Here is a 21,894-nt window from a genome sequence, read left to right as displayed (position 1 = left end):
GGGTGTCTGGGTAGCTGGTTCCTGCCCACTGATGTGTGATGGCGTTCCTGTGGCTAGTGACAGCTCACTGGTGGGCAGCACCAGGTCCTGGGGTCTCTGGCTGCAGGACCTTGGAAGTCCCGGTGGTACTGCCAATGCACTGTGTGTAGGGCTGGATCCTGGACCCTCTGGTGGACAGGGCTGTGTCCTAGACAGGCTGTGGCCTCAGGGGTTCTTAAGGTTGTCTCCTGCTGGTAGGTGGGGCTGTGTCCCCACCTGGCTAGTTGCTTGGCCTGAGGTGTCCCAGTACGGGTGCCAACAGGCTGGTGGGTAAGGCCAGGTCCCAGTGCTAATAAGCTAGAGGAAAGATACCAAAATGGTGCTTGCCAGCACCTGTGTCCACATGGTAGAACAAGCTGCCAAAAGTGGCTGCCACCAGCATCTCTGTCCCCAGGGTGAGCTCCAGTTACCTCCTGTCTCTCCCAGAGGCTCTCCAAGAACAGCAGGTAGGTCTGACCCAGGCTCCTTTCAAATTACTTCTGCTCTGGGTCCCAGAGCATGTGATTTTTGCGTGTGCTCTTTAAGAGTGGAGCCTCTATTTCCCACAGCCCTCTGGTTCTCCCAAACGTAAGCTCTACTGGCCTTCAAAGCCAAGAATCTAGAGGCTCATCTTCCTAGTGTAGGATGCCCGGGCTGGGGAGCCAATATGGGGCTCAGACCCATTACTCCTTGGGGAGAACCTCTACAATTGTAACTATCCTCTCATTTGTGGGTCGCCTACCCAGGGGCGTGGGTCTTAACCATACTGCAACTCTACCTCTCCTACCCACCACACTGTGGTTCCTTCTTTATATCTTTAGTTGTAGATGATCATTTCTGCTAGATCAAGTTACTCTGTAAATAGTTGTGATTTTGGTGTGCCTGTAAGTGGAGGTGAGCTCAGGGCCTTCCTACTCTGCCATCTTGGCCAAGGTCCTCTAGAATATTGAATAAAGTCTGTATTCAGAAGTCAAGCAGGAGACATAAACTTGGGATTTGTCAGCACATAAATGTTATTTCAAATTATAAGATTAGATAAGATTACCAAAGGGGATGTGTGTGGAGATGTGTGATTCAGACCAAGACCTGAATCCCGGAGCAGTCCAATGTTGAGCTGGGGAGAAGAGGAGCAACCAATGAGGTAAGAACAAGCCAAGCCCAGGAAGTGTGTATTAAGGAGAAAAGAACAATCAGCTACATCAAATGCTGCTGATGTGCAGGGAAGAGGGCTGAGACTGGAACCCTGGCTTTAGCAAAGCAGAGGTCATTGGTGATCCTGACAAGAGTTTAAGTTTGGAGTGTGGAGGCAAAAGTTTTACTGAAGCATTTAAGAGAATGAGTGAAAAAGAACTAGAAACCATAAGCATAGACACATTTTTTCAAGGACTGTTGCTATAAAGAGCAAAGATATGAGGTGGAGGCTGACAGGGGAAGTGGTGAGGAAAGGTGGTTGCTGTTTTGTTTTTGTTTTTGTTTTTTGCGGTACGCGGGCCTCTCACTGTTGTGGCCTCTCCCGTTGCGGAGCACAGGCTCCGGACACACAGGCTCAGCGGCCATCGCTCACGGGCCCAGCCACTCCGCGGTACATGGGATCCTCCTGGACCGGGGCACGAACCTGTGTCCCCTGCATCGGCAGGCGGACTTCCAACCACTGCGCCACCAGGGAAGCCCCTGGTTTTTGTTTTTTTAAGAAGGAAGAAACAACAGTGCTTTTGTATGTTACAGGGGATGACCCGGGAGGATGTTCTCTTTCGCTTCTTACAGTGTGCTCATAGGCTCCACGCACAGCTTTTCACACATCCTTGGACGAGATCCAGTCCTTTTACTCAATACATAGGGTAAGTGCACTACCCCAGGCCCTGCTCAGTTATACATTTGGCTACTAGTCAAAGCTCTTCTTATACCTGCAGCTGAAAAGCAGGGTGTTGTGCTCCACAGACATTTCTAGCATTCAGTAGCTGTTCACAAAGTGTGACTGTTGAATTCAGGTAGGATCTGACCTTCCTGCCTGGTTCTCTCATAAATGACTGGTTGAATTATATTAAATACCATCATTCTCAGAATGCACATATCCGGGTCCTTCCCATCTCCATTCCTGACTACAGCCCTCTATTTATAGAGACTATATACCTCTGGGTACAATGATGCCCCCAGTATCATCCCCTTCCCACACGTTTTTGGAGAATTAAAGAGACAAAATTTAGTTTATGGGTGGAGGAAAGTTGAAGAGAATGAACACTACTCTAGTTGCCTCTAAAAGCAGCATATGCAGCTGAGAGGGAGGTGCCAGGTTTTCTGATTGGAACACAAAGCATGAGAGAAATTGGTCCCCCTTCCTCCCTTTCAAATAGACATCACTGAGTTAAAGCATGAGTATTCCAGCAATTGTTTTTTCTGCAGTTGAGACTCAGTAATTTTACACTGAGACATTCTTCCTAGATTCTCTTAATAGCTTGGGCATTGGGCATGGTTTTTGGTGACGGAACACCTTTTATTTCTTATTTTTCCTCCATGTACTTTATTGGAAAACTGGGATGGATTAAATCAGGGTGATTAGCCAGATGGTAGTTCAAATAAGTTATGCTTTAAAGTTAAGGCAACAGGTAACACATATTGAATGAGCCAAGAAAGTGCTTAATTTTGTTTTCTATGAAATAGTTTATTTTACTGTTTACTACGGAGGGGCTACAAATACATATCTGATAGGAACACCAAGGACTAAACTTTGCAACACTGGTAGAAATGGTTATGAAGACTTGACAGTCTAGAGAACAGGGTGCATAAAAAGGAATGAAACGTGGATGGACCTAGAGACTGTCATACAGAGTGAAGTAAGTCAGAGAAAAACAAATATCGTGTATTAATGCATATGTGGAACCTAGAAAAATGGTACAGATGAACTGGTTTGCAAGGCAAAAATAGAGACACAGATGTAGAGAACAAACGTATGGACACCAAGGGGGGAAGGTGGGTGGTGGGTGGGGGGTGGTGGGATGAATTGGGAGATTAGGATTGACATATATACACTAATATGTATAAAATGGATAACTAATAAGAACCTGCTGCATAAAACATAAATTCAAATTAAAAAAAATAGAGAACAGGGTGCACATCTTTTTCATTGCTCATCTCCCACCACACCTCTTAAACATCAAAGGCACTTATCAAAATGTTTAAATAAAGGAGTGTGGAATTTAAAACAATGACACATACCCCAGGCATAAAATCAAGGGCTTGAGTTTTCTAAGAGTTTGATTTCTGACATTTTACTGACTAAAATCTCTGATTTATGCAATTTACTTTGTAGCCTTCAAATATTTAACAGATGATTTGATTTCAAGACCTTTTCAAATGAAAAGAACCTAATGAAGTACTGAAAATCAGAATTTTTCTTTACCCAATTATTATAAAAGAGCACTACTATCTCCTGGTAAAGGCAAAAGACCCACTAGTATGTCAACCGTGCCATCTCTGCAGTGAAGAATATGGACACCAACACTCACTTTATGAGCAGGCACACCGGTGTCTTTGTGGTTTTCCTAGGCACACTCATCTGGCCAGGTGCACAGCACTTTGCTGGGTTGGTCATGCTTTCAATTCCTACTGACCTGTCCCAAACAGCTCCTTAAATAAAACAGGAGCAGGAATAAAAGTTTGTGTCCCCCTATCCCTTATTCTACTTGATTTCCAGAAAAAGTCAGAGTAAGACAAACTTATACAGAAGGCTCAAGTCCCACATCAGTCTAAGAAATGGTTCCACTTTGTCTACAACATGGAAGAAACAGTGGATGGATTGAGAAGCAGGGCGCCTTCCAGCTCCTTCTGACTCAGTGTCTTTACGTTGCAGCAACTTCCTACAGAAACATCAGCACTACGCTGCATTCTGAAACAAGTGTATAAGTGCTTCTGGACTGATCCATGCATGCTCTTACTCCCCACTCAGGGAAAAATAAAATTGACTCCAATCACATTTCCATGTGAAAACACGACCTTAGACTAATATGAGTTGGTTTTCCTAGACTTAGGAATACTGACGCAATACAGTTAGACATCTTCTAAAGGCATTCATTCTCAACATGAAAAGATAATTTCTTGTGTATTTTCTAATTGTAGTATATACACATTTAGATGTAGATAGTGTGGGCAACAATGCTGACAGGCCATTAAGCATGTTTTAAGATTGTTCTGATGAGAAATTTCCATTTTTTTTTCTTCTCAGTTTGTACACGTATAATCATTTCCAGGATACTCACATGCTACACAGAATTGAAAGATGCCCAATTTTTCTATTAAAAAAATGAAGTTATAATTTTCTAGTGCAGAGTGACTGCACAGGAAGACTACCATAAGCAATCTACAGGAGCGCTAACAGAAGGTATTTCTGTATTTGATGTGTACTAATTACCCTTCCTCCGTTTTAGATAACGTTCCATTTTCAACAATGAACTTTTCTTTAGTTAAGAAATCCCCACGTTTATAAAACCTGAGAGCAATTTCCAGTGAGCTTTATCAGGATAGAGGGGCCAAAAGACCACAGGTATTACTGGGTTATAATCAGTAGGAGGAACTAATTAATCAGCATTATCATGAAACTGCTGCAGGGCAACAGGTTTCAGTAATTAAACATAAATCACGAGGGTATGTTGCAGGCATTATAAAAATAGTGACCTGATTTCACTGGGTATCAACTAGTATTTACAAAGCTACCTGAATTTTTCTGTTGCTCTGCATTGCTGTTAAATAATGAGAGTTCTGATGGTGGGGAAACTTCATTTTTCAAGTGCAGGATGATCCGAGCTGAATAAGAATGATTAAGGGAGGGGAGGAAGGTAGGCCTGGCATCAATTTGAACAAATTTTTCTTTTTCTGAAGGCTCATGTCTCCAAGGTTATGATAATAAAGTCATAAACATGCCAGCCACTTTAAGGGTCTCAGGATTAATGAAGACCAAGAAAGATGAAATGACAAACTGTGAGCCAAGCCACCACTAGTGCAAAGCTCTAACAGAGTAACATATCCGCCACCAGTATTCTCAGCAGCAATATATTTAAATACAAAGAGAACTGCGTATACATGGTATTGTCATATAAATATTTCCTTTATTTTTCATGGTTAAAAATTTTTTAAATTTTATTTCTTTATTTAAAAGCATACTTTATTAAAGAAACACTGGAAATGTGGATTCTTCTTGAGAAATAATCTTCCTCTTCACCGACAGATATGAAGAAACCAGATTTCTATACCAACAAATGGAAAATTAACCACTGGTGAGTCTAGTTCCAATCCCAAATCAAGGACACACAGGTTAGTACTGATTCTGTCCACTCAGTTAAAACACTCCCATTCCTGAAGTACATTAGCTACTGAAATTCTAAAAATGCTCATTTTCCTGGGTATCCTCTTTGGTCAAAGGGTTTATTATTTATTATGTTATTTACAGTAATTGACATTTACGAAAAGTGGAGAGACCAGAGAAAACACTCCAGAGAATGTAAAACCTTTATCTCTTTTTAAATGTTCTTAGCAGACTATAATACTAAGTGATTATATTTAGATCTTCACGACTTGAAGGTGTCTTCAATACCTCTTAATCTGCTTTCTCCCTTCAAATTCTTTCCATTCTAAAGAGAACATTTTTGCATCTTAGTACTAATCCTGTAGAATTAAAAAAAAAACAAAAAAACAAAGATTCTATGTTTCATACATTTTGAATTAAAATTACCAAAGCAATAAGGATCATTTTTTTTCTTATTTAAATACTGGTACTTTCTATTATCCCTATTTCAAATCTAGAGTTATATATACATTGTGAAGATGTCCATGTACACAAGTTTCTGCAGAACCTCCAATTTTATTATAAAACTTCTTCCTCACACACATTAGAGAACTATGTATGTTCACTTTCACATGTTTAAACAACCCAAGAAGGGTGCCATATTTTAAAGTTAACAACACTTTTTATCATAAAAACAGACTGAGATCAATGGTGACTCTAGCATTTGGTTACTCTGACTGACTGATTAGCTAGGCTCCTGACTTTTTATATTCATTATTGTTGGCTAATGTGACACTGGATTGTACATATCACATGCATTTTCCAGGAGATAAAGAGGGAATACAAAAAACGCAAATTCTAAGCAGATGATTTTGCTACTTTTAGCACTTCTGGTAAAAGGGCTAGTTGAAGTTAAACAGGAAAGCTATTAACAAAAAGAAAAGTAGGGGACAAGATACCTGTGGATTTCATTTACTCACATTTGCACTGGTCCTCCTTATTGGAGGCTAACTGAAAACAGACCAGACCATGACTTCTAGCTTTATGTTGGTCACTTTCAAATACTCCAATGACACTCTCCAATAATTTTATTATTTCCAGTTTTATGACACCATACTATGCTTTAACACTGTTTAAATTTCCCATTTCTATAATCCAAATGCCAAAAAATTACTACATTCCCTTATACAGTCAAAAATAGGTTTACTGGAATGTTGTTAGTTATAGCTGAAGGCAGCAACATTTACATTTAGCTTTTGTTACACCCATAAACATGTGAAAATTGCTTGCAAAGCAATTGTAATATGAGAAGAATCTTGCAAATATCAATGGAATGGTTACACACATCTTTCGGCATAATGATTTGGTACTCTACAGAGGCTACCTGATCACCAGCCTGACCCCCACCTTGATGCAACAAATGCAAGTCCTTATGCCATTAAAATAACAGTATGAAATATCATTATCAGTGTTTAACTATATATACAAATAATGAACTGGCAAGTATCTAGTTTCAAATTAGACCTTTGGAATATGGCAAAATCGAGGCTGGTTATCTTTGCCTTAAACATAATTTTTTTTTCTTTTTTTTTTTCGCGGTACGTGGGCCTCTCACTGTTGTGGCCTCTCTCGTTGCGGAGCATAGGCTCCGGATGCGCAGGCTCATCGGCCATGGCTCACGGGCCCAGCAGCTCCACGGCATGTGGGATTCTCCCGGACCGGGGCACGAACCCGTGTCCCCTGCATCAGCAGGTGGACTCTCAACCACTGCGCCACCAGGGCAGCCCCGCCTTAAACATAATTATTAAAAGCACACTTTGTTGGAAGGGAAGAAGATAATGGGACATTCTCAATGCTCCAATTTGAAGTGATACTTGCCTCTTAATTTCTTGAAAAAGAAGCTTTGAAAGTTATATACATGGGTTTCATTTAAATTATGCAGCAATCTTTTATTATTATTGTCTCAGATTTTGTTTAATGAAGATCTGTCATCAAATCAAGTACGGTATTTCACAACTATAAGAACTGCAAGAGAAAAAAATGAAAAAGAAACATCAAAGTCAGATTCATATGCTTTGTTAGAAACAATACTCCTAAATGTAGCTGTGTCCATTTTGAAAATAGTTAATGAGGACAACTTTTATCTGAAATGATAGATAACAAATGGGAATGGAGAAGCAAAAATATGAAACAACCTAAATGTCTAACATTAGAATTTTGATCAAATAGATTAATATATAACCATAGATTAAAGCAGCTAAAATACTTTTTAAATATTTAATAACATGGGAAAATATTCACAATATATTTATTAGAAAGTATACATATGATCTTAGTTTTTGAAAAACATGTTTATATATTAATAGGAAAAGACTTAAAGTATATACAATAGTTATATTAATAGTAGCTATCTCTGTGTGATAAGAGAACAGTTGGATTTTATTTTCTTCTTTATGTTATTCAACATTCCATGGGTTGATTCTTGGTACTGGCAGTAGTTATGTTCTATAAAGTCATCACAAACACTGAATGAGTAAACAAACACTGAACCACTGCTCTGAGGGGAAACACAGGCTTAAATCCCTGCCAGCCTCTGGCTACAACATTTTTGACAACCAATCCATACATAACCTTGTTTTACATGTTTCTGTGTGAAGACACCTTATTTACTATATACTGTTGGCTTATTAACACTGAACTCCTGTCCAACAGTGCTGTCACTCACGCCTGAACAAAGCTCATCTAACACGTGTATTTCCTCCATAAGACACATCACAGCCTTGCTGTGCTCAGCAACACTAGCCAGCACTGCAGCACCAGTATACTTGGGGGCCTTTTTAAACAGCAAAAGCATCAACAAGACACACAAAAATGTGAGAAACTGTGCACTAACATTCGCTTCTCTGACCGCATCTGCCAATGACTCTGAAAGCATTGGGGTAACTGATCAATGTTAGCTAGTAGGTGAAGTCACAAACACAGAATCCACAAATGATGAGGACTGACTTTTTCTTTAGAACAAAATCTTTTTTTCTGTTTAAAGAGTATCACCATGGAATTTTTCAAATGGCTATTCCGAGATACTTTCCAAATCTTTATAAAATCCCTGTAAACAGAGATAAAAGAAGCTTTGGAGAAAAGGAGATATTAAAAATGATCTGACCAAAGAAAGACAAATATATGATATCACTTGTATGTGGAATCTAAAAAGTAATACATATGAATCCATATACAAAACAGAAACAGACTCACAGTCATAGAAAACAAACTTCTGGTTATCAAAGAGGAAAGGGGAGGGGGGAGGGACAGATTAGGAATATGGGATTAACAGATACAAGATACTATACTTAAAATAGATAAGCAACAAGGACCTACTATGTAGCACAGGGAACTGTATTCAGTATCTTGTAATAACCTAAAATGGAAAATAATCTGAAATAATATATAACTGAATCATTTTGCTGTATACCTGAAACTAACAACAACAATGTAAATCAACTACACTAAAAAAATTTTTTTTGAATGATCTGATTTTAAAAAGAATATTAAGGGGAAAAAGGAAGGGCAAGAGTTATGTTTCAATGACTGAAATGAAGCTCAAATCCGAAAGAAAAATTATCATCTGGAGAATTTATCTGGATTTTCCTTCAAACACAATATTATGAAATGCAAGCTGCCATATCTAAAAGTTAAAAATAAATAGAAAATGTGTGTTATGGTCCCGAGCGTTAATAGTAGCCATATTTGGCCTCAAACAAATCACTTAGCCCTGCCTTTGCAGGGGTAGGGGTGGAGGGTAGGACAGAGGTTCTCTTTGAGAATCTGATGAAAGATAGATATACTCTCACCATAAAACTGTACATATACACATTCACATAAAATTTTACATACAATTTATGTGCATTTTCAGAGAGCTACAGATTCTAGGTTAAGAGCTCCTTACTGGAGTCAGAAGTCATTACTCAATCCTGACATTAGTCATACTAGGTCAACTGACTATAAATTAAAAAGGAAATTTAAATGAACTTCAAAACAAATGACACCCCCTCCAAATTAATAATCCAGTAAATACTTACTGATAATCACTAACAAAACGATAACAGCAACCAAAGCCGTGATGGCTTTTATCTACAACACACAAAAAGGCATGAGAAAGATTAATGTCTGACTTGTTAATAAAGACTATCTGTTGTGCTTTTTACCACATTACACTAACTCATCATTGGACAGGCTCATTCCTTGAAAGGTTTCCAAATTTTTTCTCATATGAACTTCTGACTATTTGCATCTTTCTGTAATAATCAGAGTTCCCCAAATTTGAGGGTTTTGGCTTGCCTAGATTTCATTGTTTAAGGCTGCAGAGTAAACAGTAATAATCAAAGCCTTTATGGGCCTGCTCTTTTTTGTCTATGATTTCTCACACATTTCTAATCTAAGACCAGGAAAAGAACAATATTTTATCAACTCTGTTCAGAAGTGTCAGGATATTATGAATAAGATTAGCATCCAATACAGATGGTTCAATATATATAGTATAAGGCAGCATTTTTTATAGCACTTATTCTCAAAGTATATTAGAATTCTGTTAGTTTTTGCTCCCCTTACTTTCTTCTTAGCATTTTTATCTTCATTTTGAGGAATATAGTTTATACTTTTCGTGAAGAACCTCATTTAATAAATAACTTGCCTAAGAGCATTCTGTGTGTCAGTTTCACAGTCGAGAAGAGAAACCTTAAGATTAGTCCTTAGCTAGTTAATAGTTTAGGTCTACATCACCTCTCTCCATAAAATTGTCACATTCCTCATCTAATCCTAAAATGCATAAATTATAAATTGACTTGATTTTCCTGATGAATTCAAATGAGTCTTGTTTTCACCAAACATTTTCATAGATAATTGATTAAGATGGTTCATTCAGAAAAAAGATACCCAGTTATTATAAACACATACAACACTCTGATGAATATCACAAACAGCAACTAGAAGTAGCTAATGAAATGTTTCTAAAATAAAACTACTGGCTGCATTTTAGTGGCATTACACTCATGATGAGAACAAAGTGACCAAGAGAATACATGGAGGCGTTCCAATTTGAATACCAGGTGCCTATTAAAATTATTATGATAACCAAAAAATGTAGAAAGTACTTTACACTGTAAAGTACTTTAGTGACCAAGTGATCCAGAGAATATATGGAAGCTCTGCATCTTTTTTTTAAGCTGAAAACATTTCTAAAGTAATGTGGAATTTTACAATAGCTTTTCAACTTTACCAAAAATATATCTTAATTTGCCCTGTTAATTTGTGCTAGCCTTAACATTTAGAAGATTTAAATGGAAATATCAATACCAATTTTAAAATACCTAAATAAACGGAGTTTCTAACGCTGGCCAGGAAACGTTTACAACCAAAAATGGCAGCAATGTATTCATGCATGTACAAAGTTCTCTTCTTCCAAACAACATAGACAAAAATCTGCTTCTCATTAAACACATAAGAGCCTCAGAGCCCCATAAGATACTTAAGAGAGGTGTCACTGATTCTCTCTCCTCACCCATTGGATAATTCTGTTCACTTACTTATTTTTAAAGTCAGGTTTATTAAAATATACTTTACATACAATAAAATTCACCCTCTTAAAGTTCATTTTGATGCGTTTTGACATACATACAGTTGTCAACCATCACCTTCATAGTCAAACATAAGACATTTTCATCACTCAAAAAGTTCCCTCATGCCCTGCTGTAGTCAATCTCCACCCCTCCATCCTTAGCCACTGGCAACCTCTGATCTCTTTTCTGTCCCTATATCCCTTTCCTTAGCTCTTCCCAAATAATCATTATGAAGTTAATCAAGAAAATGGTAGTGATATAGAGACTATTTAAAAATATAAATTAAAAATAGAATTCAATTTTTCCCCTTAAAAGCATACTATTCCTTTGATGTGGACCCCATAAAGTACAAAATGAAACTCTTTAGATATAGCTAAAAAAAAAGCTAGGCAAAATGCACATTATCATTTTGTTAATGGCCACATGAATGAGTCATGTGGGGAGAGGAGGTAGCTCACGGACCTTTTGTTCTTCCAAACTAGTCTGCAGGATAGAAAATTTCTATAGAAATAGAAAATTTATTCATTAAAGAAAAACAGAAAATTTAAATTCTACATAAGAGGAGCAATGAAACTTGTTTCTTTCCCTAAGTTCTACTTCTGAAAGTAAGAGGATTCAACAGGTCAACAGACAGAAATAAGCAAATCCAAGGCAACTCCTGAATGAAATCCTTGGCATATGTCCACATCAAGTTTTGAAAGTTATTGCTAAACTTGAAAATGAGACACTAAAAACAATGTGGTATATCCAAGGTTTTCAACAAAGCCAAAAATGACAAATTTTTCTTTTATATCTTATTTCTCCTAGCCAAGTACTAACCAGGTCTGACCCTGCTTAGCTTCTGAGATCAGGCAGGTTGAGGGTGGTATGGCATAAGACTGTATCTTATTTCTCTGGAATAATGAGGGACAGTGGGATTTTCTTTTTAGCCCCATTTGCCATATGGATTCTGACACATTAAACTGCTTTTATTTTTTTCTCCATCCAACAGAAAATTGTATTTTTCTCTGGCTTGCTTTCTGTCTTTTAAATATCTCTATGTAATGCTATAGGTTGCTCCAAAGAGGTACTAAAAATAAATTACAAGTTAATATTTCTTACAAGATAAATCTAGAGGAAGCTAAATTATTAATAAAATGTGGATTACTCTCTAAGAAGAAATCCTTGAAAACATCCTTTTAGGCACTGCTTGATTCCTTTAGTTATTTCTGACCCATAAGGTATTAATTCAACAAATATTTACTGAGTTCCACCATGTCCCAGGTTCAGAAGATATAATAATAAGCAAGACAGCTGTAGTCCCATTCCCCACAGAGCTTATCCCCTAGAGGCCCTTTTATCTTCATGTCTTTGAATACCACTGGATATGCTGACAGACCTATCCAATATCTTCCAATTTACTTACTTTGCATCCACGCCACCACATTTGCCTTCGAAGTTGTTTGGATCTGTTGCTAAAAGCAGTTGCATTATCCGATAGGCTTTCTATATCACATAGAGGATGGAGAGAAGGATTAATCAACATAACAGCACTCTTATCTAGTCACACAAAGACAAGAAAACATTAATTTCTACTTCTGCAAATCTATTCCCTTTTAAGCATGAAAACATCTTTCCTTTCCTCTATCCACAAACTCTGGCATTCTGTATTCTAAAAAAAAAAAACAAAAAGTAAAAAGTGGCTGCAGGTCAGTTTGCTCAATCCACTTTTACAATAAGAGTAAGAGAAGTCTTCCCAGGGCCTCAATGCTTTCAAATAAACTTATGAATTCTGGTAGAAATACTCTTTAAAAATTCAAATACTTGGCACAACTATAGAAAAAAAAATTGACACATGGAGAAGGCTAGGTTCTTAGAAGATATCAAAAGTGACTGATTTTGAAGCAAAACAATATATTTTTTAAGTGTTTAAGTTTTTTGGTTAAAAAAGTCTGTCAAGGATTAATCAGATATTCACTCAGCCATTCATCATCTAAAAAATATGTGAGTGCCTAATAAGTGCCATGGACTGTTATAAGAACAGAGACTAACATTTGTCAGTAAAGAAATGTTACTAAGTCATCAGAGAAAGCATAAGATAAAAATATTAGATATGTGTGAAATAAGTTTGAAAAGAAGTGATTAGACCTATCCTCCCTGAGATCAGGAGAAATACAAAGCACATCAACGTAACAGGACAAAAGAAAAAAATAATCTAACTCTTCAACAATGAATTTTTAATCTTTCCATTCTCAACTGATCAATTAAAGAAATAATACAACAATAAGATGATTCAAAGCAAAGGGAGCTACATACAACTCAATAACAAAAAAGCAAACAACCCAACTGAAAACTGGGCAGAAGACTTAAATAGACATTTCTCCAAAGAAGACATACAGATGGCCAACAGGCACATGAAAAGACGGTCAACATTTCTAATGATTAGAGAAATGCAAATCAAAACTACAATGAGGTACCACCTTGTATCGGTCAGAATGGCCATCATTAAAAAGTCTACAAATGACAAATGCTTAAGAGGGTGTGGAGAAAAGGGAATCCTCCTACACTGTTGATGGGAATGTAAATTGTGCAGCCACTGTGGAAAACAGTATGGAGGTTCCTCAAAAAACTAAAAATAGAGTTGCCATATGATCCTGCAATCCCACTTCCAGGCATATATCTGGAGGAAACTATAATTGAAAAAGATACATGCACCCCAATGTTCACTGCAGCACTATTTCCAATAGCCAAGACATAGTAACAACTTAAATGTTCATCAACAGATGAATGGATAAAGATGTGGTACATATTACAATGGAATACTATGCCAGAAAAAAGAGTGAAATAATGCCATTTGCAGCAACATGGATGGACCTAGAGATTATTATACTAAGTGAAGTAGGTCAGCAAGAGAAAGACAAATATCATAGGATATCACTTACATTTGGAATCTAAAATATGACACAAATGAACATATCTACGAAACAGAAACACTCACAGACATAGGAAACAGACTTGTGGTTGCCAAGGGTGGGGGGTGGCGGGGTGGGGGAAAGGATGGATTGGGAGTTTGGGATTAGCAGATGCAAACTATTATACACAGAATGAATAAACAACAAGGTCCTACTGTATAGCACAGGGAATTATATTCAATATCCTGTGATAAACCATAATGGAAAAGAATATGAAACAGAATATATATATATATATATATAACTGAATCACTTTACTGTACAGTAGAAATGAACACAACATTGTAAATCAACTCTACTTGAATAAAATAAATTGTATATAAAAAAATAAAGAGAGCTAAAGTTAAAAACATTAAAACCATAAATGCCATTTTTCCTAAGTCAAGATTCCTAAACTTTGGCTAGAAAAATGCAAGAAGTAAACTATCAAAATACAGATTAATAACATCAAGAATTATATGAAGTATCTGTACCTGATTTGTCCTGTAGTTCATCTAGTCTCTCCCCTCTTTCTATTACCTTTGTAATATTTTCTTGCATGACATCAATGACTTCATCCACCTGGTTCTGAACACTAGTTTAAAAAAAAAGATTAAAAAATAATGCATTCTTCTTTTGAGAATTTTACAGTTTTTGAGACTTTCATTAGACATGATAGAAAACAGCAAGTTCTCAGAGTTATTCAACTCTAAAATGTTTAAGTTTAAGGCTTGTAGCAACAGTCCTTCCATTTGTGGGCTTGATTACTCAGGCAATTAAAAGACAACATGATACAAATAAAGTAATATTTAACTTATAGTTTATTCTTAACCCTGTTTCTTCAAATTAAATATACTGTCAGAATGCTCAGTAACTGCAGAATTTAGTCAAATAGCTTGACTCTATATAATCCGTTTCATTTTCTTTTCAATAGGCCACTGAGGCATCACATAGACACAGCTATAAGCTACTTTTGCTATACATATAGTTCACACACTAAGGCTAACAAAAGTTTGCCCAGGTATGTTAGAAGCCTATGAAAAATATTGTTTCCAAAATGGAAAGGTACAGTATGCTCTAGGACACTAAGGCTCAGTGGGTATAACTCTTCACAGCTCATCAGTTTCCTCTTAAACAGGGTTTAAAACAATGAGCAACACTTGGGAGGGTTTTGAAGCACCCACGAAGGAGCAAAGAGGAAACATTTTTGGTTGTTCTCCAAAATGAAAATGTGATTTTCTTCTTTATATCAGGTGATGAGAGCCTGTTCCAACCAAACTTCAGACTGTTCAGTGAAGATTATTTTTTTTTAAATAAATTTATTTATTTATGGCTGCGTTGGGTCTTTGTTGCTGCGCGCGGGCTTTCTAGTTGCAATGAGCAGGGGCTACTCTTCATTGTGGTGCGCGGGCTTCTCATTGCAGTGGCTTCTCTTGTTGCAGAGCATGGGCTCTAGGTGCATGGGCTCAGTAGTTGTGGCGCATGGGCTTAGTTGCTCCGCGGCATATGGGATCTTCCCGGACCAGGGCTCAAATCCATGTCTCCTGCATTGGCAGGCGGATTCTTAACCACTGCGCCACCAGGGAAGTCCCATGTTCAATGAAGATTTAAACTAAATTCAAAAATTTAATAATTGGACCTCAGCTGCCTACTCTCACTCAGAAGTTACCCCCAGAGTACATAAACATAGAAATGATTAAGTGTCTAGTTTTCCTCTGTTGCTTCAATCATTTGACAAATGTCTAGTTTTCCCCTGTTACTTCAATCATTTGACAAAATGTTACCTTAAATTAGTTTATGGAATAAGTCATGCCAGAGCAATATTTAAAAGGAGAAATAAAATGAACTCACAGTTCTTATAACTCAAAAACTGTTTAAAATATAAAAACTGTTTAAAGTGGATTACTAGCAACTATAAGTAGATATATGTTTTAAATAAATAAGGATATGCAATTATTCTTTCTAGTCGGGTAAGTGTATCAATTTATCAAATATCACCTAGGAAGCTTTTAAAAAAATTTCACAGTACACATCTCCTCACTGCCCCTCTACTCTATAGTGAGTTGGGAGTAAGGCAGGACATGTGTAATTTTGAAAACGAGTTCTATCCCTTCCCTGCCACGAAGATATATCTTCAAAAAGTTTGCTTTAAAAACAAATGAAGGCCCATTTAGACACATACGGGTGCGTAAGAAGCATCCTCAGATTCAAGTAGAATTACTACGTTTGATGATAGTCACCCCCCTTCCCATGTTAAAAGCACCCACTGATTATCCACACATAGACTTCAGGGTTCATCATAGCCTCCTAGAGTTCTGTGCCTCTCACACAGTATTCTACTAAACTGTATAAAACTGAAGCACAACTAAAGTGGGACATGGAGAATTCCCTTCTGCCCACACAGATCTGAAAGAGCCCCCATGTGTCTAAGAGGTCTTGTTGCAACTCCTAAGCAGACAGTTAAAGATGTAAAATCTTATACAAGAACAATGGCACAGATACTTAAGCAATTTATTCAATAAATAATTAAGAAGAGCTTACTATGTACTGTTCTAGGCACTAGGAAAACAATACTGAACGAAGCAGACAATAATTCTGGCTCTCATGGAACGTATGCTTAAATGTGCAATGAATGCACTTCATTAACCTTCAGAGTTGTTTAACAGTCTGTGTCTAACCCATTACTGTATATTGTTTACAGCATTTAACACTAAGCGAAAGTATGTATTTATTTACATGCTTATTTCCTGTCTCTCCCCATTAGAAGGTAAGTTCAACAAATGCAGAGACCTTGCCTACTTTGTTCACTTTTGTAGCCCCAGTACCTGTAACATTGTTTGGGAAAGAGTATGCACTTAATACTTAACAGCTGAATAAGTGAACAGTTTGGGTATAAGTCCTGCAAAGCACATCCAGCTACTTAAGAAAGAGTTATAAGGCAGATATAAAAATGTAGAGGTCTCCATTTAACTATAATGGAAGCAGAGCTATTGTTTATCAAGGGCCAATCTTGAAGTTCCTAGGTAGTTATTTTCCATCATATGCAAGAGATAATAGCCTAAAGTAAGGTACAGCACAGTGGAAATGGACAGAATGTACGGCAGCACCTACACATAATCAGATTATAGTTATTATGGATATTAATATACCTATACTACATGTGATTTTAAAACAAAACCAAAATAACTGAAGGAATCATTATGGTCCCAGAATCCCTATAAGCAAGACTCCATGAATAATACAGGCAGATTAATTGGAATAGAATTCATAAAATTACAGATTAAGTCTTACTAGATTATGATAAACCTAGGGGTATTACCTCAACAACATGACACACATGTAATCTCTATGGCTAATGGAAACCACCCAACATTTTAATTTTTCCTGCCAAGTGATTAATAAATTATTGTTACTTTCTCCTTCACATATTACTATCCACTGGTATAACCCTCTTAATCCAGCTACTGTATAACTGTCATTCAATCTTAAGATAACGGAAAATCTCATGACTGTGCTTCTATATTTCAAGATATTTTCATGCCCAGAACACAACTTTTATAGAAAAAAAAAAAGAAAATCATCTACTTACTTTAATATAAAGGATAATTTTTAAAAAAACAAGTGGAAAGGGACCTCTCTGGTGGTCCAGTGGTTAAGACTCCATGCTCCCAATGCAGGAGGCCCAGGTTCGATCCCTAGTCAGGGAACTAGATCCCACATGCCACAACTAAGAGCCTGCATGCCACAACCAAAGATCCAGCAAGTTGCAACTAAAGATCCTGCATGTGACAATGAAGATCCCACGTGACGCAACTGAGACCCGGCACAGCCAAATAAATAAATAAATATTTTTTTTAAAAGTGAAAACATATTTCCCCATGATTTTTTACATTTTCATAGTAGTTACAATACTTTGATTTCTATTTTATGTTGGTCTTATCCTCACTATTATACTGTAAATGCCTTAAAAACAGAGATTGTCCCACTCATCTGTTTCCCAGGTCATGTGAAATGTGCCTAGTAGAAAATAGGCATTCAACAAATATTTTCTGATCTGAATTAAGTATTTCATTTATTCAAAAATATATATTAAGGAGTTATTATTATCCTACGCATTGAGGATACTGATGTGAATGTTTTGATCCTCAGCAAGATTACAGTCTAGTGGGGAACACTGGTAGCTACGATTATATTACCATATGTCAAGTGCCATAATGGAAGGAAACACATGGTATCAGTCATGCAGCCTAGATGAATCCAGCCTGGACCAGAGATGGCATCAAGATCCTGGTGCTGAGTTTTGAGAGGTTAAGAGTGAACTGGGCAGAGTAAAAAAGGTGATGGATGGTGGGAAAGTTCTAGGCTAAAGGAATAACAGGAGGGGATATTTCAGGAACCAATGATTACCTGGATATGGGTGATGGAGCTGGAGCAAGAAAAGGGTAGAGAACTTCTAGATTTATAATTTGAGCAACTGAGTAGATGTAGATGATGGTCATTAACTGAAATAGAAAATTAAGGACTCAAAGAAAAAGCAAGTTTTTGGAGGAGGGGGTGGAGATTTATATCATTTCCTGTTAGAGTCATATAGTAGAAGAAAGGACACAAGAGAGAACATACCCAGGAAAATATCAAGACATGTAGAGAAGACATTTTAACATTGTTTTAGTAATTTATTTATTTATTTTTGCTGTGCTGGGTCTTTGTTTCTGTGCGAGTGCTTTCTCTAGTTGTGGCAAGCGGGGGCCACTCTTCACCGCGGTGCACAGGCCTCTCACTATCGCAGCCTCTCTTGTTGCGGAGCACAGGCTCCAGACGTGCAGGCTCAGTAGTTGTGGCTCACGGGCCTAGTTGCTCCGCGGCATGTGGGATCCTCCCAGACCAACTCGTGTCCCCTGCATTATTAGGCAGATTCTCAACCACTGCGCCACCAGGGAAGCCCTTAACATTGTTTTAAATCCTGCTTAGAGTCTGACAGCACTTGTGTTCCTGAGATGTCTCTATTCTAATTATCACCACTACAGGGAAGCCGCGTGGTGTAGTGTAGAGAGGCCAGGCTCTGGACACAGACAGATCTGGGTTTGCAATTCAGCGTTATCACTTACTATGTATGTGGCTTTGCAAGTCATTTTGCAAGCCTCTTTGAGCCTCATATTTTCTCACCTTTGAAATGAAGATGATAATCTTTCCCTTATGAGAATTAGATGTGACAAGTGTGTTTTAAACACTTAGCACGGTTCCTAACACTTAGCATGTGTTTAATGTCAGTGTTCTTCCATTAAGGAAAAAAAAAGCTCATGCTCTGCAACACACACTCATCTGTTATTTTATAAAGAAAATATTTATTTTCACAGTTAACACCCCCATCTTGTGGCCTCTTAAGGTACTGTTGACAAAAAGTTTTAAATATATGCTGTATTTTTGCACATATATATATATATACACACACACACATACATATATACTATATGTAGTATATATGCTGTATTTTTGCAATTATATATATACACATATAGTACATATGTACATATATATGTATATATGTGCATATATACATATATATGTGTATATATATATATATGTGTATCTGTTCATCATAGAACATTCCTTGGGGGAATAAAGTTAAACTTGTTGGACCAAGGCTATAGATAGGAGATTTCCTACTTGTGGCAGAGAATGTCTACAATTCATTGGAGTGGCATTTATAATGCTACTATTTAATTTAAAAGCAAAGGAAACATTCCAAAGAGAATCATAAATTTTTTATATAGGCATGTGACTATTTAAAATCTTTCCCAAAAAGCTTCCCTGAAAAGTGACATTGGAATACTAAAGAACCCATTAAAAGGACCTACTGTATCAGCACAGGGAACTATATTCAATATCTTGTAACAACCTATAATGGAAAAGAATCTGAAAAAGAATATATATATATGTACAACTGAATCACTGTGCTGTACACCTGAAATTAAACATTGTAAATCAACTTATACTTCAATTAAAAAAAGAAAGTGACACTGGGCATTTTTGTGGGATTAATCTGCTATCAACATGTCAATCAAATGCAGACAAAGCAACAATGTTGCTGATCCACACATCAAAAAAACACCCTGGGGCTTCCCTGGTGGCGCAGTGGTTGGGAGTCCGCCTGCCGATGCAGGGAACGCGGGATCGTTCCCTGGTCCGGGGGGATCCCGCGTGCCGTGGAGCGGCTGGGCCAGTGAGCCATGGCCGCTGGGCCTGCGCGTGCGGAGCCTGTGCTCTGCAACCGGAGAGGCTGCGGCAGAGAGGCCCGCGTACCGGGGAAAAACAAAAAAAACAACCCTGTATGGAAACGTTACACATTAAGCGGTGACAACACACCTTAAAGAAACTCACCAGTGCTCCCAATTTTAGTTACTAAACAAATGCCAGGAATCTGTCCTTGGGAAAGTAGCGTAGCAGGTTGTGCTCCACCATTTGGGGCCACTTTGGGCACATGCCTGAGTCATGCCCTGGTTAGATGAACACTCATGGGGTTGTGCCAAAGGTTAATTTGTGTGTTTTGATGACTGACCATTTTCTGAGTACGTATAAGCCTTCAGCTCTAGAGTAAGAGCCATTACACTACTTCAATAGTGCCTTACTGTTCTAAAATTCTGTGATCACTAACGTTATTATGGTAATTTAATATGCACATATACACATTCACGTGCATGTGTGCTTGGCACTTACTAACACAGACATATCCTGCAATGCCCACTCTGTACAACTGGCACTGGTTTTGTACAGCTGTACAAAACTGTACAAAACTGTACAGCTGGAAAGTCAGCTGACTTTCTGTACAGCTGGAAAGTCATACTCAAAAGACTCTCTGGGCCACACTCAGTACCAGGCTCACTCTGCAGAGGATGTCAGACAGGAAATGAAGCACATTGGCAGGGAAAAAAACAGGTGTGTCATCAGTGGAGTCCTCTTCTCCTGTGGCAGCTGAGGTATATATGTGGGTGGATAGAGAAGTCACTCTGGCTCAGAAGGGCAACCGTTCTGCCATGGCATCCTCGCAACCTTGAATGCCTTGTGATCCTTCCAAAGATGAGGATGAGTGGCTTCTGAGGCCATCTCCCACTCACCTCCCCATCTCCCCTAGGAGACTGTCATGAGACAGTTTCTTATCACCTCCCAGGTTCTGATGACATATAAGGCTTTCGGCAGGATATACCTGCAGACTGTAAAACCACTTAGCTGCAGGCGAGAACTGGCTCCTTTGTAATAGGGCATCTCACTTTTCACACTGTAGCCACCTGGACCCCTCTATTTTGATATCATCATTTTTGGTGTTTAGGACAAGAACCCAGGGAGCTGGCACCTTTGGCTACTCTTCCTTTGACAATCTATGTGAGTAATAAACTGTTTGAATCTCAGTGGCTCATTGTATCTTTACTGGCTGAATCAGACACTTGAAGCAGCAGAGACTCTCTTCTGCTGGCCTTGAAGAAGCAAGCACTGTTTATACCCCAATAAAGATGTTAAAAAAAAAAAAAAAAAGAAGCAAGCACTGTGGGTTGTACAGGTGCAGGGAAGTGCATCCTGTCAACAACTACCTGAGCTTACTCAGGAGCTCCAGATGAGATCAAAGCCCTGGCGACACCTCAATTTCAGCCTTGTGAGACCCTGCAGAGGGCCCACCTAAGCAGTGACTGAACGCCTGACCCATGGAAAATGTGAGATGATGAATGTTTGCTGTTTTAGGCTGCTAGGTTCAGGGTAACTTGTTATACAGCAATAGAAAATGAAAACATCCCATTTAGTAGTCAAATCAATTTGTTGGTACCTTGCTTCTGTATTACAGAATCCATTAGCTAGGATCAGGATAAATGTGGACCTATTTCTTCACAACAACCTCTACCTGACTAAAGCCCAAGTATCTAATGAATAACTTGTTTCTTTTTTAAACTGTGGTTTATTATTTATTTATTTATTTTTGTCACATCATGCAGCATGCGGGATCTTAGTTCCCCCAACAGGGATCGAACCCATGCTTCCTACAGTGGAAGCGTGGAGTCTTAACCACTGGACC

The 21,894-nt window shown here is 37.9% G+C and overlaps 1 protein-coding gene and 1 long non-coding RNA gene across 3 annotated transcripts in view; one reads left to right on the top strand and one right to left on the bottom strand.

Moving 5' to 3' along the window:
- Window positions 1-5,280, top strand: part of LOC309958612 — a 32,973-nt gene extending 27,693 nt beyond the window's left edge. The window contains exons 2-4 of the long non-coding RNA XR_014326036.1: window positions 1,744-1,856; window positions 4,238-4,393; window positions 5,168-5,280. This is a non-coding gene — a long non-coding RNA (uncharacterized lncRNA). The remainder of the gene's footprint in view (window positions 1-1,743; window positions 1,857-4,237; window positions 4,394-5,167) is intronic.
- VAMP4 (vesicle associated membrane protein 4) overlaps window positions 4,448-21,894 on the bottom strand; it is a 30,974-nt gene continuing 13,527 nt past the window's right edge. For both annotated transcript variants that reach the window (XM_082834661.1, XM_082834662.1), the window contains exons 5-8: window positions 14,330-14,430; window positions 12,311-12,390; window positions 9,370-9,421; window positions 4,448-7,318 (exon numbers count right to left, since the gene is read on the bottom strand). In XM_082834661.1, the coding sequence (XP_082690787.1) occupies window positions 7,290-7,318; window positions 9,370-9,421; window positions 12,311-12,390; window positions 14,330-14,430 (262 nt within the window). In that variant the 3' untranslated portion in view covers window positions 4,448-7,289. The remainder of the gene's footprint in view (window positions 7,319-9,369; window positions 9,422-12,310; window positions 12,391-14,329; window positions 14,431-21,894) is intronic.

The sequence above is a fragment of the Leucopleurus acutus genome (genome assembly GCF_964270905.1).
Source record: "Leucopleurus acutus genome assembly, chromosome: 2".
In the NCBI taxonomy this organism is placed as follows: domain Eukaryota; kingdom Metazoa; phylum Chordata; class Mammalia; order Artiodactyla; family Delphinidae; genus Leucopleurus; species Leucopleurus acutus.
This window is presented reverse-complemented; position numbering and strand designations above follow the sequence as displayed.